The sequence below is a fragment of the Lampris incognitus genome, chromosome 2 (assembly GCF_029633865.1).
Source record: "Lampris incognitus isolate fLamInc1 chromosome 2, fLamInc1.hap2, whole genome shotgun sequence".
Classification (NCBI taxonomy): domain Eukaryota; kingdom Metazoa; phylum Chordata; class Actinopteri; order Lampriformes; family Lampridae; genus Lampris; species Lampris incognitus.
This window is the reverse complement of record NC_079212.1, coordinates 28,510,155-28,525,902: the sequence shown is the minus strand read 5'-3', so window position 1 is coordinate 28,525,902 and position 15,748 is coordinate 28,510,155. Positions and strand designations below refer to the sequence as shown.

The window sequence follows — 15,748 nt, the reverse complement described above, 5'->3', positions numbered from 1 at the left end:
AATATTAATGAGGGGTTGGGAAATGACAACTTTTCTCTCTTCACTCTCCCCCCCCCCCTATCCTCTCCCTCTCCCCCATTCATCCCTCTCTCCGTGCGCCAACGTCACCCTGCTCTCACCATCATCATCATCCACCCTCCTCCCTGTTGGTGGCGAGAAAGTTCATTTTAATTTTGTGGTGTTGGTCTGTGTGTGTGTGTGTGTGTGTGTGTGTGTGTGTGTATAGCGTGGTGTGCTGTGGCGTCTGGGCTCAGCACTGGGCCTAGTGTGATTAAGTGCGCAGTGACAGGTGCGGCTCCCATGTCGGACAGGTGAGGAATCTCAACCTAGCTGTCAGACATGGAATGGGGGGGGGACAGAGAGATGCATTCCTAGCTCTTCGTCAATGTAATTAAACATCCTGGAAGGCATAAATGAGGGAGAGACTCCGAGAAAGTTTAGTGTTGTTAACAGAAGAGTTCAACTGAAACCCTCTTTCACACAAAGGACACGAGTCGCCATTTGCGATATCTGACCCAGCATTGAAAACTGTGCATTCAAGTTGTACCTTTCAACCCATGGTAAAATAGGCTCTTGTTGTTGGGCTGCATTTGTATCAAATACACTAGTTGGGAGTACCTTCCAGAATTTCTGAAATTATTGTGTAATAAGACAATTAAAATATGCCTTAAAGTGACTCATGCTTTGAAATGCAGGTGTTGATGTGTGGAAAAAAAGGTACATTTCTTTTCTGTATCACTGAAATCCTCCATATTACTGGCATGTCACAATTAACCATAAAGTCATTGTCCCTATTATTTAAAAGAGGAACCCAAAGAAATGTTTTTCTTCCTCAGGCCACAGATTCATGTGGGTCAGAGGGGCTATCTCATCAACTCAGATACAACAGATTTAACCCTTGTATCATTTTCCCTCCAGTGCTAAATTGAAGCAAATTCATTGTTTGGGTTTGCAATTACTGTCACGACCCGGCATACTGAGGAAGTTTCCCTGAATTGCACTTTAGCTAAAACGATGAAAGTATGGCTGTTATCACTTTATCAGATCACACCCATCCATTGTGTTCTGAGTGAGAAAGGTAGGTGGAAGGCAGCAGTTGTATGAGATCGCGTGCAAGGTATGTCACTATCAATCTGATTAACAAATATGAGCTCTTTTTATGATAATTTTGCCCCAACTATGCAAAAACATTTCCCCTGGCTTAGAAGCAGCAAGTCTGTTCTCACTCTGCATTTACTTTTTTTTTTTTTTTGTAGGTCTGCCAAAAGCACAAAGCCTATTTTGCTTTGTTGGTAAAAGACATGATTTCACAATAAGAGTCCTCATATGTTCCACTGGAGCTGGATCGTACTCCATTGGCAAACCCATTCTGTTTGCTTCAGTCAGTGTGGGGGAATTAATTTGCTGTGACTGCAGTAGCCAAGCTGCTATTGTAGTTAATCACTGTTGTAGTTAACAGTTGGGGAGAGGGGTTGCAATTACACTGACAGTTCTCTCTCTCTCACACATACTTTCGTTCCTTTTCTCTTTCTCTCACACTCTCCTTTTTCTCTTTCTTTCTCTTCTCAGTCTCTTGTCTGTCTCTCTCTCTCTCTCGCTCGCTCTCTCTCTGTCTGGACTTGGTAATAGCGACCAACTGCCTGGCTGCTACCAATTGCTTGAACCCTCTTTTGTTAAAGTTCATGTATTTCTCTAGTACCGGGCGCAATGAAGTGATGTATCCTTTTGAATGGGGACTCCATTAGTCTCTCTCACCAGCCCCAGCATCAGACTAGGGGCCTTGACTCCCATTATGATTTCCCTACAACTTCACACAGACAATTAATGAATGGATCTTGGAAGCACTTCAGCACACCCAGGCTGTAATGGAATTGTGCGGCTGTTTGGGCACTCTTTGTCAGTGGGAAGCCATATTGGTGACCAGCTGGCCATTAAAGGCAGAGACAGGCCTGGACATATGTAGTGTACATTATATGGAGGTATTTACTGAATAATTTACTGAATACACAATGCGGGCCCTCCTCACAGCAGCTGCGAGCCTCACTCCTCAGCTCATCTCAGATTCTCTCTGTCACATGCAGACACACACATGCTTGCCATAGCAACAAAGTATCCCTCTGATTCATGCCCGGCCAAAGTCATTGACCTCATTATTCTTGGCTTCATATCTGTGATAGCCAGGGGTGAGAAGTTCTTCTTTTTTTTTCCAAGTGTCTCCAGCATTAAACGAGTAAAACTCATGGAGAGACGTGAAAATAGCTACACTAAAAACAGAAGAGCACACGCTGGTTTAAAACCCTGCACTGATGGTAAATCAGTAAGACAGTAGTACTGGTTAGCAATTCGACCCACACATCTGGAAATGTTACTTTGCGGTGAGGTGTAAGCACCCATTTAGACTAATGGGGGCGACTCCTGGTGTACTGTGCACACCCTGTCACCAACACCTTTTTAAGCTGTGTTGGCCAAGGGATTTTCATTTAATTGCCCCTTTCATAAAACTAGAAACCTTGGTCACTTTTTGGAGGGCAGAGGGAGAGTCTGCACGAGCTGTTTGCTCACCAGTGAGTGTTATTTTGGTCAAACTGATTTTCAGGCCCAAGCTCATATTCCAGTAGTTTGCACCCCTGACATGAACATCAACCGTTTAAATACCACACCCATGTTGATGCAACTCCACCCATGTAAACACAGGTGTTACAACAATATCTTACCGTCTTTGAGGGATCAGATGTTATCTCCACGTATTGGTTTTTAATCAAAACAAACACACTATCCAAGTCAGGCTCCAGCCTTTGTCCTAACCCTGGGCTAAAGTGAGAGGGGGCATCTTTACATCTTGTCCAGTTTGCTGCAGTGCAGGCAAGCTTTTAACCATTGGGCTGACAACCCGGCAGCAGACCGCCACAATATCTGTTGATGTTAATCCTATTAGGCTTGATTTAACACTTTACACGCCCAAGATTTATATGAATGTTTATTGGTTTTCTGTAATATAATCAGCTCGGGGAAACTTAATGCATTGTTTGGTAATACACGCGTGACTGGAAGCAGGGGCCAACAAACTGTGCCCGGTGTTATTTGAAATCATACACCCCCTTCCAACACCAACACTTGAACTAATTCAATCTTCAAAGTCAATGGAAAAAGAGCAATATTTATTGGGATTAGGGGGGACATTTTGTCTGGCAGCATCCTCCCAAATGAGAGCCTTGTTTTTTCCTTTGTTGATCGTTTGAGGATTTAAGATGCATTAGAAGGCAGTGTCTAGGCGGATAATGGAAGGTTAGAGACTGTTATTTGATTTAAGTTCAGACACTAGAGATTAATATCTCTGTCCACTGCACAAAAATAGCCCCCTCCCCTATGCCTCTATAACCAAAAAGCTGAGAATTTAAGGTACTTATCAGCTTTGATTACAATTCTTAGAGGATTGCTTTGATATAGTATAGAGTATAATTTGATATAGCATAGTAGGTGTTAATATGATATAGCTCCATCCGTTTCTGCAATACCTTTTGTTTTTTATTCAGGTGTACAAGTGAAAAGGAAATATTTTCATTGCATTTCACATAATTCCTAAATCACCTTTTAGCTAAAGTTTTTGTTACTTTATTTATCCTGACATCTGAATCATTTGAATGTTGTATTCTGTGTGTTTATACAGTAAGCCAGCTTCAGCAAACCCTGGCCTCAGTCCAGGAGCTCCTTGTCCAGCAGCAGCAGAAGATCCAGGAGCTGACCCAGGAACTGACTTCCGCTGAGGTAACTGCTGTACCATCCCATCACCAACTCCGTGCAAGAATATCAAAGGCACCCTGTGATACTCTGTGATTAAAAAAAAAAAAAAATCCGGGCTTCATGTTCTCCGCGGTGTTATTTAATTGTGACCTAGACTAAAGATGTGAGTATTTGGTTCAGATTACAAACTAGTAAAGATCTGTTGTGTTTTGCTTGATTTCCAGGGGTTCCCAGTCCCGGTCCTCAAGTCCCTCTAGTACTACTAGTTCTCTACTCTGCCAAGTATTTAGTTAAATTGCATCCCCCTGTAGTGCCAAGTCTAAAAACTCCCTGATTAGATAGGCCAAGGTCTGGGATTGGGAACCACTGTCCTGGTGAAAGCTAGACATAGATAATGAAGTTAAAGTTAAACCAATAGTTTGGTAGAAAGAAGTTTGCAAAATTGAATCCTTGGTCTGATCAGGGGACCAGGCTGACTCTGCATCCCTCTATGTGCTAATAGCTCCTGTGCTCCTCTGACTCATAAGCTGTTAAGATGGACAGCCTTATTATACAACATCAACAGAATGTCTGCAAAAAGTATGGCACTTTTCATGATGGGATCATAATCTTGAACCATAATGCTGCTTCTGCTTGCCCTGATTTTTATAGGCCATGTTCATTATCTAGTGAGAATTATAACTGTTTAGGTGCACTAGACTGAGTGATTGTTTTAAAAATGCACCGCATCAAACACTACAAAACTTAAGTGCATGGATGAAATGTAGCCTGCTCTTTATAACACCAGCCATAAATCGCTTTATGATCTCTGTGTTCTAAGAAAGCGCCTTGGAAAAGAGACAATCTTAGACAATGTTTTATGTCCACAGCTTGTTAAGCACATGGTTGTTTGAATATAGCATCTGGATACCGCAGGAAAACATATGCGGACACATCTGCCTCAGCACACACTAGGAAGAAAAATATGAATCTCTTTCTTGGATGAGGTTCATCAAAAACTGACGACTCATAGCTCATTTCTTCATGCATTTGAGGCTCCTCTTCCCCACGCGGTTTCCTTAAACAGAGTCAAAAAGAGTGACGGCTCTCATCAGCTGTGGGATTGTGAGTGTTGCTCTAATCGAACCCACAATGACTTAAAAAAAGGAACTCGCTAAGGCTCCCCCATTCAGCCAGGCAACAGCAACAAGCCCACTTTAAACAATGAGCTACCTCCATCACATGAAGGGACGAGCAATGTTTTTCTTTTCATTTGTCATCACCAAAGCGGATTGGATTAAAAAGTGTCTACTTCATTTGCCATGAGTGCCTTGTTGGATAGCAGCAGTGTATAAAAAGTATATTTCACATCAAAACACCCATTAAACAAATCATAAACTCTGCTTTATAGCTATAGTGCCGATCTTTAATTTTCCCTGCCAGTTGTCACAGGGCCCTCAGTTGTTTCGGGCCACAGGGGAAATTGGGAAACGGTTTTCAGGTTTGGGGTGTGTGATCAGAAACACATGTTGGAGCCAGTGAGCCACTTATCATTCACCGTGCGCAGCTTTCGCGGTTTGCCTAACCACGCCAGTCGAAGTGTGCCACGTTTGGCAATTACACTTCTCAATACGGAAATGTGACTTTAACCCAAAACACATGGAGACTTCTGTTTCCTCGGCTGCTAAGTAAACATTTCTCATAGTTTGAAAACCACTGAATTGCAGCACACACACACACACACACACACACACACACACATTGCATGTTGCTGCTTCCAAGACTCCAGGGCCAGAGACAATTCTTGTGTTTTGCCATTTCCTTTGGTTTCTTTAAGTGTTATCTTGTCGCTGCATCATACCAATGCTGTTGTTAAACGGCTGGCTCAAGGATGAGCTTGCCTCAGGCTGAATCATCCCCAATGTTAAACAACCAGTCTATTTCTGCTCCATTATCATTACAAATCTGCCAGTTAACAGTGTTTGCCCTGCTGTCGCAGCTCACTGATAGTTCTCTCTATTAGTGGATGCACATCGAAGATTAGAAACCCGCCTTCTTTGCTTGCGCGAGACGGACTGCCAGTGGGAAAGTGCATAAATAGAGTAAAATCAATTGCACTGTACCAATGTTTCCACTCAAAAGCACTCCTCTGGGGACTTGCTTTTGAAACTAATTCTATCATAAATATACATGCATTACATGAAAACACACTGTCTGCCGGCGAACTAACTGTGAATTAATTTGTGTTCAGACACTCTTAAACAAGGCTTGTTAAAGATCTTATCTCATTGCCAATGGTCCACACGCATTTATCTTCATTTAGCTGGATATGCATTGCCGTCCTTGGGTGCTGTCAGTAATGACACTCTCTTTGTGCTTGATATATATATATATATATAGAGAGAGAGAGTCTTGAAGCACTTAGTTAAACAGCAGAAAAGGGCTGACCCCTATCGCACCCAAGCAACCACCCAAGACCTGTTAGTTACACTATTACACGAAATAGTGGGAATCTGTGTACCCTTTTAAAAAAATGTGTTTAACTGTATCAACTGTCAGTTTAATAATTAATCAAAAGGTTTTCCAAATAATTGTACATTCAACACATTACAAAAAAAACACCTCCATCTACCACACTACAGTGTGTTTTAGAGGAACTGAAAGGGTATATCTCACTCATTAAAAGTCAGTGGCCAAAGATGGTCCAATGAGAATCTGTGAAAATGAATACGCTGACCTCAAACTCAAAACACAGGAACCAAGACTGTGATCTGTGACAGTGTACTGAATACTACTGATGCATAGCCTCTGCTTGTTTCCTGGACAGTGAATGGGAGATTTGCCTTCACAACAGATTTTGTGGCCACCTAAGTTGAGCTTTACATCTGTGAGACTTTGCAGATAAGAGGACTCTTCGCTCGTATCTCTCTGCACTTAGTAGACTTCTGATATATGATACACTTCCATATTTGAAAGCTTACATTAAGCAAAATTCCCCTTCTTACTCAAGATTTATAATCCTTTGTCAGAAGCACTGTGGTGTGACCAAGCTTGACATAAGCCATTATTTGGTGTTGCTCTGTAGGTATCCATATGTTGCCTGTGGTTAACACTCCTTCCCAAAGCCGCCTTTTCTTGTTATGTCAAGTCTTGGGACGTTCACAACATACTTTAAGCATGTAGATATCTTAACATCTCAGCCTCTCAGCCATAACGTCTCAGCCTCAACAGTCTGCCTTTTTCTTGGATGGACTATGCCTAGGAAGTCTTAAAGCTCAGCCTTGTGGAGCAATTAATTACTTTTCTAAAGGTAAAATGAGAGAGAAGCAGATTCCAGCTTTATCATGTGGATGCCTTGGGGAGGAAAGGGATTAAGATGGTTCTAATGAGATGCCGGCTGTAATAAGAGTGTCTCCACCAGGCCTCCAATGCACCTCCCTCTAAAACACAGAACCTTATCAGCCAGCTTTAGTAGCCGATAAGAGCCAAATACACCCCCCCCCAGTCTCTCCTTTCACTTTTCTTCGTCTGAGTCCCTCCTTCTACTGTAAATGAGTCTGATCCCTTTCAGATGTGATTCAATTAATTTCTCTTAGATTTAATTACAAGCGAAAGAGTCAAAGTTACCCCTCTCCCCTCAGTGGGGGGTCCACGCTTCCTAACAAGCCACCCCTGGTGAGTTAGGAGAGTCCTGATTACAGTTTTTAGTCATCTTATTCCCCTCGTTCTCTCCCTCTCCTCCCTCTGTTCCCGTCCGTTCCCCACTCTTGTCATCAGAAAGCAGAATGAGCGAGGGCGAGAGTTGCTGCTGTCATCTAGAACCCCACCCAGCTTAAAGCCCCTGCTACTTAAGTATCTGGATTTTTATGCACTTTTCCGCTTGTCGTGCCATGGGTTTATCATGATATTAAAGTGATCTGAAGTCCAAATTCTAAAGAGTTGGTACAGGATGCTATATATGAAGTCATTGCGTCATAATTGTTTTAAACCGAGTTGTGATGCTTTCTGTTCATTCTTTCAAATCTCACACCAGCTTGCGGTTTCCTTTTACAGCCGGCTGCATGTCCCTGCCCAGAAAAGGGGACTACAAAGATGTTTTTTTGGGAACAATTTGCCATTCAAATATTTAGCAGGATATCACAATTAGCCGTCGTTCCCCATAGCAATTCATACTGCACCAGTCTATGTGTGATAACACTCACCTTTGATAAAAGAACAAAACAAACTGCCAGGCTTTGGTCTGCCTTTATGAATGCCACCCATTGTTCATGATAAGGCCATTATCCAAAACTCCATACCTGCCCTAATCTTCTCAAGGTAGTATGGAAAACTATGTAAAAATGGCATGATTCACACTCATTAGCTATTTTGAGCAATGCAGGTGATAAAGATGACTGCAGTGGGATTTTGTTTTTCTTTGTCATCTCAGACAGCCCAGTAGGCTCACATGCAGGCGGTTGTGACGATGTTATACTGTGATGGATGACTTAACTACACAGGAGCATATGGCTTTGAGCATTTGCATTTGCCATATTTGTTTACCTTCTGGACTCTGAGCATTTTTTTTTTTTTTACAAAGCGTTCTCTCATTTTCCTGTTACAGTGGGCGGATGCACTGAAGGTGACGTGATGTTTATAGTACATCAGTGACTTCATGCTCCAACCCTGCATTTTACCTGAAGTGTGTACGTCTCTGTGTGTGCAGGTTGGTGGGTGAGTTTGAAGTGGTTGTTGCACATCTCTCACTTAATTTAATCTCTCAGGCATCCTCTGCAACCAACCGAATCCTGGACAACCAGACGATTGGAGAGTTGAAGGCTGAGATAGTCTCTTTGAAGGGCTTACTGCTCAGCAGGTAATAGATGTACCCAGACCCCCCCCCATGTGTGTGTGTGTGTGTGTGTGTGTGTGTGTGTGTGTGTGTGTGTGTGTGTGTGTGTGTGTTGTCCAAGTCAGATCTGTCAACAATGGGACAGTGCTGAGCAGGAAACGAGTAGATGCAACTGCATACAGTCCCAAATCATGAGACATAGACCATTCTTGAACCATGTAGTAACATATACTTCATGTCCAGAGTATACAGGTTAGCATTATCCGCATTTCATTTAAACCTAAACCTATGCTATCTACGTTTTGTCAGATTGCTCTTAAAAATGCTTAAAAATATGCATGCATGCATGGCTAGGCCGACAACTTGCTCATACAGTTAATGCACAATTATTAATCTCATATGTGTTTTAAACATAATCTTGCAGGCACTAGGGAGATTGTAACGCTGCATGCACCATTTCTTTTACTTCCAAACTTGTCTTTGCCAATTAGCATACTGCAGGCTGTAGCTGTCCCCTCTATGTTTGTGTTATTTGTTGCCGAACAAAGAAATCAACCACATAAACATAATTATTTAATGAAACTTTATATTTTTAGCACCAAAAGAAGGCAGCCAAGTACACAAATAACAATTTATGCCTAAATATTAATTGTAGGCAAAGTAGATCCAGCCCTTTTTGTATCTGGCCAATTACCCCACTCTTCCGAGCCATCCCGCTTGCTGCTCCACCCCCTCTGCCGATCCGGGGAGGGCTGCAGACTACCACATGCCTCCTCCGATACATGTGGAGTCACCAGCCGCTTCCTTTCACCTGACAGTGAGGAGTTTCGCCAGGGAGATGTTAGCATGTGGGAGGGTCGCGCCTTCCCCCCCGTTCCCCCTCCCCCCGAACAGGTGCCCCGACTGACCAGAGGGGGCACTAGTGCAGGGACCAGGACACATACCCACATCTGGCTTCCCACCCGCAGACACGGCCAATTGTGTCTGTATGGACGTCCGACCAAGCCGGAGGTAACACAGGGATTCGATCCACACGATTCCCGTGTTGGTAGGCAACGGAATAGGCCAATACGCCACCCGGACGCCCCCTGATCCAGCCCTTTTCAATATATCTTGGTTCATTTATGCCGTAATTTTTTTGCATTTAAGTTCTACCTGGTCAAAGCCTGATAATACTCGTTTTCAAAGGTCTCATTGAGTACTATTAGAATTCTCATTATTTTCAACTCTGTTGCCCATTTTTGTCAGGCACAGTCTGTCACTGCTTTTAAAGGGGTGTCCTCACTTGTGTCAACATTAGCATGCATGATTATGTATCAGTGTCGCTAAGGAAGCCTCAAGTAATGGTTTACATCAGAAAACTGATGAGATGAAAATTGCCACAGATGTTTGGTTGAGTGTGTTTGAGTCTCCCATCACACATCCTGATCAGTGTGGTAAGCCCTTTATCCTTCCTCTTCTCAACTTCCTTGGCTTTTACAGTCAATTTTCTTGTCAGTTTTCTGGCAAAGGGCTAAGTCGCAAACAAACAGGAACCAAACCACCATCTGTCTCCAAACTTGTAACATTAGTTTATCCAAGTTTAGTTTTGTGTGTGTGTGTTTTTTTAAGCTGTTCAGTGCTGAGCCTCTTTAAGATGGTTTGTTTTTTATCTTAAAAGCTGCAATGGATGTAATAAAAAAAAAATCTTTCACCAACTTTAACAGATGCGACAAACATCTGGTTGTTTGTGAAGGGTAATTGTAACAACTACACTGGGTTCTCTGTGTGCATCTGCATACTCAGAGCGACACCGATACTGGGACTCTGTTCTCATCTCAACATATTCTTTGAAAGAAGTCACATATATTTTTGGTCGTTATGTTACTAATATATGAGCGGCATGGTGGCGCAGTGGTTAGCGCAGACGCCTCGCAGCAAGATGGTCCTGGGTTCGAGCCCCAGGGTAGTTCAACCTTGGGGGTTGTCCCAGGTCGTCCTCTGTGTGGAGTTTGCATGTTCTCCCCGTGTCTGCATGGGTTTCCTCCCACAGTCCAAAGACAGGTATCCAGGGTCTCTCCCCACCTGCCACCCAATGACTGCTGGGATAGGCTCCAGCATCCACGCGACCCTGAGAGCAGGATAAGTGGTTCGGAGAATAGATGGATGGATGGATGTTACTAATATGTCCCATCATGACTGGTTAAATCATCTGAAAGCATTTTCACGCAGCTTGAATATTTTCTGTTTCCCTCTGTCCGACACAGGAGGCAGTTCCCTGCCACCCCTTCTGTTCCTAAGATCCCATCATGGCAGATCCCCCTGAAGTCGCCCTCTGTCTCCTGCTCGCCGTCCATCAACCACACCAACAGCAGCAGCGACATCTCCCCCGTCAGCACCGAGTCCGCCAGCTCCTCCCCGGTCAAAGATGGCCACCACACCCCCCAAGATCAGCTGGGGGGGCCTGATGGGGACCATGGCATCAACGGGGACACGAGTGCAGCAGGCCTGGGCGTAACACTCCCCCTGGATCTAAAGGGCCAGGTGCGCATGGAGGTGCAGGGGGAGGAAGAGAAGAAAGAAGAGGAAGAGGAGGATGATGTTGGGCATGTGGAGGAGGAAGAGGATGAGTGTCTAAGCATGCAGACAGAGGATCGGAGAGGTGGCGACGGACAGATCAACGAACAGGTGGACAAACTGAGGCGGCCCGAGGGAGCAAGTAACGAGAGTGAGGTGGATTAGACGGCTGCCATGAGTACAGCAACACTCAAAACGCCGCTTCTCGTCTCAGCTCATAGTCAAGTTTCACCCTGCTCCTCTGCTTGCTTCACTCCTTTTCTACTTTTTTCATCCTTTTTTTTTCTCCCCCATTTCTTAACCAATTTCCCTATTTTTCTCATCTTAACATCTTAATCTTGAGCAAAATGCAGATTAAGCAGGGGTGGGGGAATGAGGCCAAACTGACTAAAATTGGCACGTCGCATCCTAGTTGACACACTGCTTACCTCAATTTACTTTTCATCCTGCAAACTAAATGACTGCATGCCCGGGCAAGTAACATCCTGTGAGGTTTCAGTGGGAAGAGAAATGACGAGCAATATTCAACACGATATTACTCTCAAAAACTATATGCAGTACTTTATCCTTTCATGCGTGGTACTCAGTGCTAGTGATTCTGATGAAATGATCAGTTAACATACTGCAGCGCGTTAGTGTCCTTGTCATACTGCTACCCGGGGATCGCTCTTTTATTGGCCAAAGAATTGGAACTGCACTGTACTGTATGTCTTCACTTTTTATAATACAGTTGTAGGTCAGGAGTCTCACAGTACCATACTTTAGTCCGAAAGTCGTCATAAGGTTTCAGGGGAGCATTAGAAGGGCTCCTGTCTCCCGGTTAGTGCCAATAGGAGAGGACAAGCTCTTCCAGGGCTGGAGCTTTTAGCCTCTTTTATGTGTCCTTTCGCATTGGTGTCAGCCTGTCAATAATTCACAAGGCCAGCGGAGTGGCATTTGGCTGAAATGAAAGCCCTGAAATTTGAGATTAGAATGTGATGACGGGCTTTGTTCCACGCCAGAGTGTCAGCGTGCTCATATGCTCAAAGGAAGAGGAAGATAAATATCCCCCCCGTCCTCTTACTTTTTTTTCCCCCTTTTTTCATGAAGAGCTGAACCGCACGTCATCGCGAGTGTTTGTGTGTTTGTGGCAGGCGAGGAAGCCCAGTCACTCCGCTCAGCTGCATCTCTGTCTCCAGCAGGGCAGCTGATTCGGCGTGTGAAGTATGTTAATAATCAAATGATCAACAAATAACAGATGTATTAGTTCATGCAGTTTGAAATGTCAAGGAGGCTAAAAGCGGAAATCTAACACCGAGAGAGCTGCCGCATTATATTGTATTCCATGACAAACCCTTCGGTCCAAATTACGCATCGGGCCTCCCACAGTGAGGACTCTTTACGCGAAAACACTGCCAATATTTTGTAATTAAACCGTGGTAAAAAGTTGAACTCTCGCAAATGGAAGTTGTGGGGCTTGTATCTGCTATATTTGCTTTTTTTCCTCCTAAACTTGTCAGGCCTGTCTCAGTGTGGAGGCGGAGGGAAGACCCAATGATTGAAACAGAAAGCAACAAATGAATTCTTACCTTATCAAATTACTCACTGGCGTCTACAGCTGACGAGAAAAGAGGCTGCGAGTGAGGGGAAGGGGTATCAGCTCTCTGGTGGCACTTTCACTTCTATCACACAGCGCTCATGAAGACAATAAAAGGAGAGGGGCACTGAACATTTCAAAGTGACACCAGTCATAATAGTGAGCTGCCAAGCAAACAACTGTGGTTAAGGATAATACTAATACGTGAATAATGACATGACGTAACAACATGATACTGTAAATGACACCTGTTTTTTTTCCTTTTTTTTTCATTTAATCAGAATTGGTTTATGAATGAATAAGTATGGCTTCATGAAAAGGTTCATAGTGTCTCTTTTCACCTTTCATTGCTGCTGTGGTTTTACTGAATTGTCCTGTCTGTGCCCGGCGTATAATTGTATTAACTTCTGATTATCAATCAGAAATGTATATAATTGTAATAAATTTGGTTTATCATGAACTGTTTTGTCTTTTTTTTTTCCGGATGAATTGGAGTCAAAATATATTCCTTAGCGTTAAACGGGCAGGGAGATGTTGGAGCCTGTTTTGGCCATGTTGCTGGTGTACATGTTGGAGGAGCGTCCAAGTCTTTTTTTTTTTTTTGCTCCCTTTTTCTCCCCAATTGTATCCAGCCAATTACCCCACTCTTCTGAGCCATCCTGATCGCTACTCCAACCCCTCTGTTGATCCAAGAAGGGCTGCAGACTACCACAACATGCCTCCTCCGATATATGTGGAGTCGCCAGCCTTGTCTTTTCACCTGACCGAGGAGTTTCGCCAGGGGGACGTAGCACGTGGGAGGATCACGCTATCCCCCCCCCCAGTGCCCCTCCCCCCTGAACAGGCGCCCCGACTGACCAGAGGAGGTGATAGTGCAGCAACCAGGTCACACACCTACAACCGGCTTCCCACCCGCAGACACGGCCAATTGTGTCTGTAGAGACGCCCGACCAAGCCGGCGGTAACACGGGATTCGATCTGGAGATCTCCGTGTTGGTAGGCAATGGAATAAACCGCCAAACTACCCGGATGCCCCCCCCAAGTCATTTTTCATAGATGTGTAGTCTGTCACTTGGATAATGCACGAAAGTAAATATAGTATTTGGCAATCAACAGTTTTGAAAGACATAGAGAAGACTTACTAAACGGCAGCTTTCTTTCATAAGATTTCAGGTTATCTTGACAATATCAGTCACACAGATTTGGTCTTTATTTTTATTTTTTTGCTCATTTTGTACACCCTAAAATGACAAACATGGTTAGAATGACTCCCAAAAACTGTTGTAGGGCACTGAAGAACATTTGGAAAAGGTTCGTGTAATAGCTTAGCATGAACTGCTCCTTAAATATGCATAAATATCCTGGATTTTCATGAGTAGACGGTAAGCAGTTTTTTATAAATGCCTTAAGTAAATACAATCTCAGCCACATCAAGTCAAACCTTACAACTCATCACATAAACTCCTTATTTTTCGTGGTTCTTAAGATAATTGGAGGACTAACATTTCATATGGATGCTAATGGCTAAAGCTTTTCTAAGTCAAGGTTGTTCGTTTTTATTTCTTACAGCTGCACTGAATGTTCCTTTTTTGTTCATTCACTCTTTTGAAATGCGTCTGCATTTATATCAAATTCATTATGAATATAGTATATATACACACACACACACATCCCCCCCCCTTTTTTCTCCCCAATTGTATTCGGCAAATTGTCCCGGTCGCTGCTCCACCCCCTCTGCCGATCTGGGCAGGGCTGCAGACCACCACATGCCTCCTCTGATACATGTGGAGTCACCAGCCGCGTTTCACCTGACAGAGTGGAGTTTCGCCAGGGGGACATAGCGCGTGGGAGGATCACGCTATTCCCCCCAGTTCCCCCTCCCCCCCCGAAAAGGTGCCCCGACCGACCAGAGGAGGCGCTAGTGCAGCAACCAGGACACACACCCACATCCAACTTCCCACCCGCAGACATGGCCAACTGTATCTGTAGGACGCCCATCTGTAGGACGCTGGAGGTAACACAGGGATTCGATCCGCAGATCTCTACGTTGGCAGGCAACGGACTAGACCGCTATGCTACCCAGATGCTCTTATTATGCATATATGTGTGTTTGTGTAAAAACTTTTTAGCTCTCCAAAGAATGTTGACCACGAATACAGCCTGTTTTCCCAACAACACCCTGCTTTATATTCACACAGTTAACACCCATGGGTGTACTGGGAGCGTCCCAGTAGCGGACTACTGTTGCTCCACTGGAGCATTGAGGCAAGGGAGGGGATTACTACAGTATTTCACTTTCCACAGCCAAGTGTTCCTTGCAAAGTTTCAAACTAAACTTGCTTCTTCACCCTTTAGACCAGTGGTTCTCAAAGTGGGGTCTGGGGACCCCCAGGGGTCCTTTAAGGGCTTCCAAGTGGTCCCCAGCAAAAAGGGGAATAATTTATTTTCACTACAATTCCATCTATAAGTAACACAGTGACAGAATCTACGACTATTTTGGCCATGGGTTTCACACACTTTCTGTAATAAAACCTCTAAAAGCAAAAATCTTATTAGATGGGGGTCTGTGGTCTAATTTGTGTCAGTTTAGGGGTCCTTGAAGTGAAAAAGTTTGAGAACCACCGCTCTAGACTACTATGGCTCATCAAACGCTACGTATACAGCACCTGGACTCTAAAGAGACCAATATGTGCTGTTTTGTTTGAAATCAGATCTTGTCAAAATTTGCAAGTGTATCTATACAGAATTTTACCTGGCCTGTGCTTTCTTTACAAGGCACGAATGGGATTTAGTTAAAGATTAAGAGAATGCATGTTCATTTTTCAACTGAGACCAGTTTTTGCTCCCCGTTTAAACACTATCATTTCTGTACTGAGTGACACTGTTTGTGAAAGTAACCAGGCATGAAAAGCGCCCTAAGCCCCTCTTATGTAACATACTTTTACTAAAGCTGTATCAGTCCTTGAAATCTCATCTTCAATTTGAGCTGTCAGTATTCATAGCATTACATTTGAGTTAATAAAAGACGATTCATGCCCCTTACATATGATTTGAGAGATTTCACA

At 43.8% G+C, this 15,748-nt stretch overlaps 1 protein-coding gene across 1 annotated transcript in view; it reads left to right on the top strand.

The window, feature by feature from the left end:
• Nucleotides 1-13,133, top strand: part of pex14 (peroxisomal biogenesis factor 14) — a 47,904-nt gene extending 34,771 nt beyond the window's left edge. Inside the window, exons 7-9 of the mRNA XM_056274113.1 lie at nt 3,668-3,765; nt 8,484-8,575; nt 10,798-13,133. Coding sequence (XP_056130088.1) covers nt 3,668-3,765; nt 8,484-8,575; nt 10,798-11,272 — 665 coding nt within the window. The 3' untranslated portion in view covers nt 11,273-13,133. The remainder of the gene's footprint in view (nt 1-3,667; nt 3,766-8,483; nt 8,576-10,797) is intronic.
• Nucleotides 13,134-15,748: the final 2,615 nt, after the last annotated feature.